The sequence below is a fragment of the Nicotiana tomentosiformis genome, chromosome 1, assembly GCF_000390325.3.
Source record: "Nicotiana tomentosiformis chromosome 1, ASM39032v3, whole genome shotgun sequence".
Lineage (NCBI taxonomy): Eukaryota > Viridiplantae > Streptophyta > Magnoliopsida > Solanales > Solanaceae > Nicotiana > Nicotiana tomentosiformis.
This window is the reverse complement of record NC_090812.1, coordinates 23,716,950-23,729,131: the sequence shown is the minus strand read 5'-3', so window position 1 is coordinate 23,729,131 and position 12,182 is coordinate 23,716,950. Positions and strand designations below refer to the sequence as shown.

The 12,182-nt window shown below is 41.1% G+C and overlaps 1 protein-coding gene across 1 annotated transcript; it reads left to right on the top strand.

The window, feature by feature from the left end:
* Nucleotides 1-10,844: 10,844 nt before the first annotated feature.
* LOC138904515 (uncharacterized) lies at nt 10,845-11,495 on the top strand. The gene has a single exon (XM_070193019.1). The coding sequence runs from the start codon at nt 10,845-10,847 to the stop codon at nt 11,493-11,495; it is 651 nt and encodes a 216-aa protein (XP_070049120.1).
* Nucleotides 11,496-12,182: the final 687 nt, after the last annotated feature.

Sequence of the window (12,182 nt, the reverse complement as noted above, 5' to 3'; positions counted from 1 at the left end):
GTGCAGCAAGTGTAGCATGAGTACGTAAATCAATGTGTACCCAGTAAGCATCTAGCCTAACCCCGGAGAAGTAATGACGAGGGATCGACATCGACACTTACTAATAGTCCAATAAATCAAATTCAGTAGAAAGTAAACAAATAGGAGGCATGGTAGTATAAAAAAATATATGTACGTGGTACAATCCTCCTCTGAACAGTAAACTCAAGCTCTCAATTATCAGTTACCTCCTCAACCGAAGTATATATGAAATGGACCTCACCAGATAGGTTGTCATAACTCAAATTAGGAAAAAAACACGGATACGCTGGTTTCTTGTCAAATATTACATACGACGCTGCCGAGGCGAACAACCCGATCCCATAAGAGTGTTTATAGAAATGCCGAGGCGAACGACCCTATCCCATAATAATGTGTACACTGCCGAGGGTCGAACGACATGAATCATAAATGCATCTATTATACTGCCGAGGCGAACGGCCCGCTCCTATAAGAGTGTGATACATAATCCTGCCGAGGCAAACGGCCCGTTCCCATTAGAGGAAGAAGCTTTAACGGGTTCTTGATGTCACTCACGAATATACATGTGAGTTATGAAATTTAAGGAAAACTTTGCAATGAATACGCATAACACGAGAGAAATTCGTAAGGGAAGGACAAATTATTCCACGGATTATCAAGTAGCTCGTCACATCTCTACAATAATGAGTCTATCACCCTATGCAAGTCTAGTCTCAAGTCATAACGCGAAATAAAGGAATTAGGCGAGCAAGGATAACTCAAATAGTATAATTATAGCATGTTGTGAACCTAAGTCTACTCGGAGATAATCAGGAATTCTAGTATACGCATGGACACCTGCCACCTCATACATGCATAGCTCCCACAACATGTAGCACATAAGAATATAACACCTACGGGGTAAATTCCCCTTCGCAGGGTTAGATAGGAGACTTAACTCGCTCCGAAGTTCCATGACCGACTCCAACGGCTCTCTAACACCTCAAACCAAATGCCTATCGATCCGAACTAGTCAAACAATCATGAAAACCAATAAAAATATACTCCAACATCATAATTAATTAATTTATAATAATTTTCAACTCCGATTGAAAAGTCAATAAAGTCAACCCTTAGGTCCACGTGCCCGAATTTTGAAAATTTTTGAACATAAACTTTACCTATAATATTACGAACTTAAATACATATTTTATTCCTAACTTCACTTCCAAAATCGTGGTCAAAATACGAAATACCAATTTTTAGGTTTTCTCTTAAAATTCCCAAATTTCCATAACTTTTCATGTTAAAATTCTATATGTGTTCATGAAATATAATCAAAAGTTGTTTAGAAACACTTACCCCCAAGAGATGGATGAAATAACTCTCCAAAATCGCTCCAAGAGAGAAAGATGAGATGAAATGAGCAAATCCCATTTTTGCTAACTTATATTCTGCCCAAGCCTCTCTTCTACGCGATCGCGGAGGCCAAACAAACCTTGCCCAGAAATTCCCTTATGCGAACGCGATAAAGCTTTCGCGGTCGCGAAGCTTAACCAGACAAGCCTATGCGAACGAGTGTCAAACAACACGAACGTGAAGGCAAAAATTCCCAGCCTCAGAAAATACCCTACGCGATCGCGTAACACAACTCCCCCAAATAGGCCTGCCTCCTCAAATCTCTGCATTCGCGACTCGTCTCACGCGAACATGAAGAAACACCTGCTCCAGCTACGCGATCTCTTTTCCTCTTACGCGATTCGTTGAACAAAACCTCCACTGGTCCAGCTAACCCTTCGCGGTCGTATCTTACTTCCACGATCGCGATTCATATCAATCACACCAGAAACTAGCAGTAGCAAAACAAGGAGAATGAATTGGAAACCATCCGAAAACTCATCGGAGTCCACCTAGGACCCCGTCCGACCACACCAACAAGTCCCAATATCTTACCCAAACTTATCCAAAGGCTCGAAATACCACAAATAATATCAAAATCATGAATCAACGATCAAAATCCTTCTTTCAACTTTTAAACTTCCAAACTTCGACGGACGCGTCTGAATCATATCAAAACATTCTGCAATGACGCCAAACTTTGTGTACAAGTCATAAATCACGATACGAACCTATTCCAAGGCTTGAAATCCCAAACGGACATCGATAACACCAAAGTCCACTTCAAACTAAACATAAGAAATTCTTAAACTTTTAAAATGCCAACATTTTATAATAAGTGCTGATATGCTTCCGAACCACCCGATACTCAACCCGAACATACGCCCAAGTCCAAAATTATCATACGAACCTATTGGAATCTTCAAATACCGATTCCGAGGTCGTTTACTCAAAAGTCAAACCTTAGTTATCTCTTCCAACTTAAAGCTTCCGAATTGAGGATTTTCCATCCGAAACAACTTTGAACTTCCCGAAATTCAATTCTGACTATACGCACAAGTTATGACACATGAAGTGAATCTACTCAAGGCCTCAAACCTCTGAATGATGTGCTAGAGCTTAAAATGACCGGTCGGGTTATTACAGTACTGGTAGGTGCACGAGGTGTTGAACGGTGATTTTGGATAACTCCGGAACGGTTCTTGGTACGTTCGATGACGAACGTATGTTTAAGTAGGGGAGAATGTAACGACTCGAAAGGTTGTTTTGAGCTCTAGCATGTCGTTCGGCAGTTTGAGGTCATGAGTAGCATCACTTCATATTTTATAACTTGTACGTGTGGTCGGAATTGAGTTTCGGTAAGTTCGGAGTAGACTGAGATGGAAAATTCTCATTTCGGAAGCTTAAAGTTGGAAGAGTCGACTAAGGTTTGACTTTTGAGTAAACGACCTCAGAATCCAGACGTAGGCATATGTTCGGGTTGAGTTTCGGACCGCTTGGGAGCATTTCAGCGCTTGTTGTGGAAAGTTGACATTTGAAGGTTTTAGAATTTTATAAGTTTGGTTTGAAGTGGATTATGATGTTATCGATGTCCATTTAGGGTTCCAATCTTGGAATAGGTTCGTATCGTGATTTGTGACTTGCACGTAAAGTTTGGCATCATTCCGGAATGTTTAAGTATAATTCAGACGCGTTCGACAAAGTTTAAAAGTTAGAAAGTTTAAATAAGGGTTTCAATCGTATATTCATAGTTTTGATGTTGTTTGATATGATTTGAGGCCTTAAGCAACTTTGTGTCATATTTTGGGACTTGTTAGTATGATTGGACGGGGTCCCGGGAGCCTCGGGTGTGTTTCGGGGTGGCTTCAGACCAAATTTGGCTGAGTTGCTGTTGCTGGTTTGCTGGTGCTGGAGAACCATTGCAAAATACAATTGAATTCCCACGACCACATAAAATACAAACCTCAAGTTGTGGTCTAAATCGCCATAAATCTTTCGGGATCCATTTACACAACAAGGACATAGGAAATCAAATACCTCTCAAATTAAGCATATTATGGTAGTTGTCAAGCCCGTACGTACGACCACAAACCACATGTACAACTTAACACGCCGAAGGAACTGATCATTGCCACAATCATGTTGATTCAAACCATTACTGACCGACCCTACGTTTTCCAATTTACTCTTGACTTGCCTTAGAAATAATAATAGCTCCATTCAAAATATAACGAAACCCAACAACACTCATCCTGAGTGAAACAATTTACGAGAACACATCGTCTCAATACCCATGAACCATCTCATACCCTCCTTATGCGCACAATAGCATCTCCAACTAGTACACCCATTCTGAAAGGTCCTCTATGAATCCGAAGTTTTTTTCTTCCATCTCTCTAACATCGCACCGCAAACCTCCGGCGCTAACATAGAAACACTCTAATTCCCTTTCATAATCCACTGCAAAAACTCGATCCTTAACCATACAACGGACCCAAAATCCTTAGACATTGCACTTTAATTCTTGAACCTACTAGAACCATTGTTGAGAGTCACCCACTCTGACCTAGTCCTGAATATAATCCAACTCCAACGCTCTGTTAGCTCATGAACACTCCCAAAGAAGCAACCGGATGAATATTTTTCCTTGTACATCACATCCACAAGAAGGATAAACTCTGAGTCTTCCCATAACCTGCACATAAATCGATAAGGCGAAATATATCAGACATTCATCAAGTTCTTTGCTCGAGTTACCCATGTTGTTCCCTTTTGTTAGTCATAAATAATCCACCAATAAACCGATAACCAGAAACCGCACAAGCAGACAACCATGCAATTCAGTTGTAGATGGTGGATTCCCCCACTTAGCTATAAGCTACAATCACATAAATGTAAAACCCACAATGATTCCTCTTTCTCAATTACCGTGATCTCGCACCCGTAACCCGCCAAATTCCTCGTCATCACTTGTTAAAATTTTCATGAACATTCCGTATTGTCAGTCACAATTGCTCATTCGACCTCCTGCTGGGTAGTAAGTAGAACTCTTCATCGAAACTTCATCAAAATTGCGCAACCGCTAACCTGCTCACAGGAGATAGCCTACCTGTAGAATTCCATACTGACATCTTCCAACGACGTTGCCCTGGGTACAACTACCACGAACTCAAAAAATCCTCCTGAGCCCATGCTCGCCCGCCAGATATAAGAGTCAGTTCATCCCCCATTAGCATCAAATGAAAGTCCAACCATACGTTCCGAACTCAAAGTCATGTTGCATAAGAAAATGATAATCAAGCCAAGCCACTACCTATGAGTCGCCGGCTCATTCTTCAACAGGCACGCGGTTAGAGCCTAAGCTACTGATGCTTTCGGCTACTAGACTTTTGCCATCTAGGTTGCAGCATTCAGGCTGCTTCGCGGTATTATCCAGTTAGTTACTTTTTTTATTACAAATAAAAATACAATTCTCCCCTCATATACGAATACTAGATTGGAGTTTTACAAAGTCCCTTATCGGATTTGAACCGATGACCCGATACTTGACATGTACCCCCTCTTCCAGTTCCATCACAAGGAAAACGAAAACCAAGATTTGCTTTATCCAGTATCAAATGGGAACTGCGAGCAAATAGAACACCTTTCAAGAGTAACTTCACCGAAATCAGAGTAGTTCCTATACTAGTACATTAGTATGAAATCGAATCGCCTTGAAATATTTCTTATTTCTTATCGATTCCTCACCTCCCGCTTTGTTAGGTATACTACGAAGAATGGCATGGATCGGACCCCTCTTCCTTTCAAGAAAACTCCTCTCTGTCATATTCAATCTTCCTCAGTACAGTAGCCACTGTCCAAATGAAATTTATAGACTTAGTCACCGTCCACCATGATTTCCCAAATCATTCTAAACTTTCCTCAAGGCATGAGGCTATCCTACCACAGAATTCATACGCTACACTGTCACTCCCACTTCAGTTAAACTATCTCCTTTAAGCAAGTGCTCGACCTCTATTTTTCATATTTGACCTGCTAGAAATTCAACTACCATGAGACACCTCCCATCATGTCCTTCCTTCTCCTTTGCTGCCAAGATACTGCCTCAAATCATAATCCATATTTGTAGCACCCGAACGGGTAATCTGCCACCAACTCTGAGACTTCATAAAGATCATCTCCCCCAAGCCATCAACATTAGGAGCGGCAATTAGACTCTGAAGCCAACATACACTGACATCTCTGACAATCGCTTCTCAGGACCAAATAATTCTCTTTTCGAGTCATTCATTGCCGCGACACACAAATAAGCACCCTACCATTTACACCAACACTGTGTGATAACCACTTATGAACATCATAATACACTATATGTAGCAGCGAAATAGCAAGAAACACTAACATTGCTCCGAAATGACAGAACATCCCTTCATGAGGCGATGACAATAGCCCAATCAAATACGCATGGAGAAACATCTTGCACCACATCTGCAGTACCATTACAACTCCTCGATCCCCAATTGATTACCAGTGCTCCACGTCGTATAAGATTGAGTAGGATGGAAATGAAGGCATAAGCTTCAATGGAATCAAATCACACGACGAGGAATCAATAAGAGAAGTGCTCCTAAATGCTCTGTAGCCTCTCGAAGATAAGTAAAGACGTCTCCATACCGATCCATAAGACTCTACTAGACTTGCTCATGACTCGTGAGACCCAAATGAACCTAGAGCTCTGATACCAAGATGTCACGACTCAAAACACACTATAGTCCGTGATGGTGTCCAACGTCGCCGTTAGGCAAGCCAACAGTGAACTATCATGTTAATTATTCATTTTATTACTTTCGAAATTATAAATTTTATTAAGTAAGGAAATTTATGCCCTTAAAATCACGGGTACATACATAATTAGTATTGTATAAAAATAAAAGGTGATAATAATATGCGAATCAGTAAGCATCAACGAGAATATCCCCAAAACTCGGTGCCATAAGTGCATGAGCATTTACTAAGGAGTACAATAATAATACAACATTTGTCTGTTATGTAAATAAGAGAGGACAAAGTAAATAGTATGACGGAGACTCTATGGGCTGCGATACGTAGGCTGAAATGTTGCTCACCATAAAGTCTCCTCAACAGCTGCGCCTACGCGCCCAGATGACCATCAAACGAACATGTCAGATCCTGCACATGTAGTGCAGAAGTGCAACATGAGTATGTAAATCAACGTGTACTCAGTAAGTATCTAGCCTAACCCCGGAGAAGTAGTGACGAGGGGTCGATATCAACACTTACTACAGGTCCAATAAAGCAATATGATAAATCGTAAGCAAATATGAAGCACCACATAATAATGGGATAAAACGGTAACCAACATATTTTTTCAAAATTCTTTTAACTATATAAATTTCTCAATCTCATATCCTATCTCAACAGCTCAGAAAATATCAAGTGCCAATATCAAAAGAATGAGGAATACTATATAAAAAGTCAGGCATCAGTGGAAGTATTATCTCATGAATATTCGGATTGCTAGCGATATAATGCATGATTATTCCGAGGTAGTACGGCCCGATCCCGAATAATATGGACACTATCAAAGTTGAGCAGCATGAACCATAGATGCATCTATTATACTGCTGAGGCGTTCGGCCCGCTCCACAAGAAAGGAAGGAAATTATCAAATTACGAGACATGTGCTTACAATACAGTACATGACCACAAAATGAATATAACCTTTACAGTTTCTCAAGTAACTTGCCAACAACTCAAGGTGATAAGGCTCGGCCATATATATATATATATATATATATATATATATATATATATATATTTATATTTCTAAATTAATTTCAATTATAAAATTCAATTAATTAAGCCAGCATAATGAGTTCAAATAATTCAAATATTACATGATAAAGTCCTAAGTCTACCCGGACACAAACATGCTTTAGCTACGTACGGACTCTCATCATCTCGTGCGTACGTAGCACCCACAACTAGTAGCACATAACAATTACATCACCTAGGGGTAGTTTTCCCCCTCACAAGGTTAGACAGGAGACTTACCTCGCTCCGAAATTTTATATCGGCTCCAATGCCTCTTCAATTCAAAGTGAAACGATTCGAAACTAGTCAAACAATGTGCAAATCAATCAAAATATATTTTAATGCGTACAATTTAACAATTTATAATAATTCTCAACTCTACTCAAAAAGTCAACAAAGTCAACTCCCGGGCCCACGTGCCTGAATTCTAAAAATTCTTGAAGATAATCACTACCCATAACACCACGAACTCAAATATACAATTTATTCCTAATTCCCTGTCCAATTTCGTGGTAAAACTCCAAAAATACCAAATTCTAGGTTTTCTTCAAAATCTCACAATTTCCACCAATTTCCATGTTCCAATCCATGTATAATTCATGTATTTAACTCGCAATGAAAAAAATCTCACTTACCTCTTGGTTGATGATGAAAATGGTGCTCCAAAATCGCTCCCAAGGTAGGCTCCCATAAAGAAATAGAGTGAAAATAGCCAAACCCCCGTTTTTAAAATGACACTGCCCAGCACGTTTTTCTTCGCGGACGCGGCAAGGCCCTCGCGTTCGCGAAGCAATACCAGCCTCCGCTCCCCAGCTCCTCTACATGAATGCGAGACAGGCAAAATGTGAAAATTATCGGATTTAACTATATAGATTCCTATCATACATTAATTGAGTTGTCTTATCATGTCATATTCGTTATCATTAGTCTATTTTCAGATATTCTATTTGACTTACCTTTTTCTTGTTAATTGCCCTACCTGTTTAGTTGAAGTTCTTGTTTCGTTTATTCCGTCTTCATTATTTGACTGTTGAACTCTTTACTTGAAGTTGTCATGCTTGGAATATCTTGTTGTTGAAGAGGTCATTGAATTATAAAGGATGTGATTCCCATTGAGGCAAAGTGTTAAATTATGAATTACTATCATGTTGAGTTATTTACTTACAGTTGTTTTGTTGAGACTTTGTGTACATTGTGGTTGAGCCGTGGGCTCCTTATTGTGAAAATACTGTTATTGTTAATTTCTTTGGCAAGTTATGATATTGGTCACTTGATGTGCGAACTGTGATATATTGTAATATTGATATGCATGTGGTGGTATAAGATTTTGGGGTTGAAACGCATGCGGTGAGATAAGGTGGGCTTGATACGTGTGGCTAGTAGGGGAACTACTAGAAGTCATGCGGTGTGATAAGGTGGGCTAAAACGCGAGATGCTATTTCGGAAAAATAATTTTTAAAACTAAATGTGAAGGCTCCCGTGGTGATATAAGGAAAGATTGTTAATTGATTTATGATTTGAGACTACGAGGCGGTAGCTCGGTAGTGACTCATATTGATACTTTCTATTTCTTCACTTGTGTTTTGGTTGTTCTGCTTCGTGTCATAACATCCTTGTTTTCTTCCATGATTTATATTTGCTTTTATTTTGTGTAGCTAAATTATGGAATATTCCTTACTTGTTTCATTTTTGTTGTCATTATTATTATATTGTTGAATCTTTCGTCATGTTTCTTATTATTTTCAGTAGGGCCTGGACCAGACCTCGTCACTACTCTACCGATATTAGGCTTGACACTTACTGGGTACCGCAGTGGTGTACTCATGATACGCTTATGCACATCTTTTTGTGTGGATCCAGGTACTTCCTACCAGACCAGGCATCAGTGAGCTAAGTTCGTACGCAGAGACTTCAAGGTATATCTGCCGGCATCTGCAGGCCTCAGAGTCTCCCCTCTACCTAGATTATTTTATTTCCTTATCATTTATTAGACTCTAATATATAGAGATGACCAGTATTTTTTCAATAAAGAGCTTGTAACTTGTATTTCGCTGGGGTTTGGGCAATTATGTATAAATCAGTTGTTGCATTTTAAGGTTTTAATTGTTATTTCAGTTATATTCCACATGTTGATAGGCTTACCAAGTCTTAGAAACTAGGTATGGTCACGACATCCTACGGAGGGAATTTGGGGTCGTGGCAAGTTAGTATCAGAGCTCTAGATTCATAGGTATTATGAGTCACAAGCAGATTTAATAGAGTCTCATGGATCAGTATGGAGATGTATGTACCTATCTTCGGGAGGCTATGGAACTATTAGGAAAGATTCACTTCTTGATTTACTTATCGTGCGAATTTATTGACTTTGAAATTCTGAATCTTTGTCTTTCTATTCTCTTAAGATGGTGAGGACACGCACAACTGGATCTGATGATCAGACACTTGCACCCCCTGCTAGAGCTTGTGCAGCCAGAGCACCTACACGAGCTGCTACAGAGGAGCCACCAGTAGCTCTTGTTGGAGAGCAGGCACCTGAGACGCATGTTACTACCCATACACTTCAGGAGACTCTCGCCTAGTTTTTGAGCATGTTTTGCACTCTAGCTTAGGCGGGGTTAATTCCACTTATTCCTTCCATATCTCAGGCCGGGGGTGGAACACATACTCCTGTCACCCGTACCTAGAGCAACGGGTCCAGGTTGACCAGGTACTGGAGGTCATACCAGTGCAGCCGGTTGTCCTAGGTCAACCCGAGGTTAGGGAAGCAGCTTCTGAGGGGGAGCAGCTCAGGCTCGAGAGGTACAAGAAGTACCACCCTCCTACTTTCAGCGGTTTGGCATCAGAGGATGCCTAAGGTTTTCTTGTGGAGTGCCACCATATCCTCCATACTATGGGTATTGTAGAGTCTAGTGGAGTTGTTTTCACTATGTTCCAGCTTAAGGGAGCGACTTATCAGTGGTGGCGAGTGTATGAGTTGGGTAGTCCGACCGAGGCAGCTTTGCTCACTTGGGCTCAGTTCTCAGATATGTTATTGATGTAGTTTTTTACCTAGAGTCTCAGGGATGCATGGCGCACAGAGTTTGAGAAGTTGCGCTAGGGTTCTATGATCGTATCGGAGTATGCGGTCCGATTTAGTGATTTGTCCAGGCATACACCAACTTTGGTTGCTACTGTCAGAGAGTGGGTTCGTCGATTTATCGAGAGGCTCAACCCTGGTATCAGATTTAGCATGGCCCGAGAGTTAGAGATGGACATCCCATATCAAAAGGTAGTGGAGATCGCTAAGAAATTGGAGGGTGTGTGGGCCTATGAAATAGAGGAGAGGGAGGCCAAGAGGCCTCGAGACTCTGACATATATAGTAATGCTCGTTCCCTAGTTACCGCTTGTCATGGTAGGGGCTATGTGATCCGTCCTATTCATTCAGCACTTCCAGCTTCCAGCAGTATTCCGGCGACTCCCAGGCCTCAGGTTCCCCCATTATGCACCGCTATTGTCTAGTGTACCTCTTACACGGGGTGCTTTTAGCGGTCAGTCTAGCCGATCAGGCCCGAGCCAGTCCCAGCATTCACGTCCTATGAGAGCTTATTTTGAGTGTAGTGAGACTCGGCATATGGTGAGGGGTTGCCCTAGACTCAGGAGGGGTGCACCTCCACAGATTACTCAGGCCCCACGTATCCAACAGGGTCCTCAGGTTTTTCAGGCCATGGTTATCGCACCAGTTGCCACTCCACCTACACAGCCAGCTAGAGGTGGAGGTCGGGCAGGTAGAGGTCATCCTAGAGTAAGAGGCCATGACAGATATCATGCTCTTCCTGATATGACGGAGGCAGTTTCCTCCGACTCAGTTATCACAGGTATTATCCCGGTTTGTCATAGAGATGCATCAGTCTTATTTGATCCATATTCCACTTATTCCTATGTATCATCTTATTTTTCTCCATATGTGGGTATATCCCTTGATTCTTTGAGTTCTCTTGTATATGTGTCTACACTTGTGGGATATTCCATTGTTGTTGACCGTGTATATTATTCGTGTTTAGTTGTTCTTGGTGGTTTTGAGACCAGAGTCAATTTATTGTTGCTCACTATGGTAGATTTTGATATTATTTTGGGTATGGACTGGTTGTCGCCCTATCATTCTATCTTTGACAGTCACACCAAGACGGTGACGTTGGCTATGTCAGGTTTGCCGCAGTTGGAGTGGAGAGGTACTCTAGATTACGTTCCTAGTAAGGTTATCTCATTTCTAAAGGCTCAATGAATGGTTGAGAAGCGGTGCAATGCTTATCTAGCCTTCGTGAGAGATATCAGTGTTGTTACTCCTACCGTTGAGTCAGTTCCGGCAGTGAAGGATTTTCCAAACGTATTTTTGGCGGATCTTCCGACATGTCTCCCGACAGAGATATCGATTTTGGCATTGATTTGTTACCGGGCACTCAGCCTATTTCTATTCCACCATATCGTATGGACCCAACAGAGTTAAAGGAGTTAAAGGAGCAGCTGTAAGAGTTGCTCGATAAGGGTTTCATTGGGTCTAGTGTATCTCATTGGGGTGCTCCGGTCTTGTTTGTAAAGAAGAAGGATGGTTTTATGCGCATGTGTATTGATTATCGAAATTTGAACAAGGTTACAATGAATAACATATATCCATTGACATGCATTGATGACCTATTTGATCAGTTAGAGGGTGCTAGAGTGTTCTCGAAGATTAATTTGTGGTCTGGTTATCATCAGCTGAACATTTGGCAGCCGGATATTCCGAAGACTGCCTTCAGGACTTGGTATGGTCATTACGAGTTCCTTGTGATGTCATTTGGGCAGACCAACGCCCCAGCAGCATTCATGCACTTGATGAACAGCGTATTCCAAACCCTATCTTGACTCATTCGTCATTGTGTTTATTAACGACATCTTGGTGTACTCCCGGAGTCGGAAGGATCATGAGCAG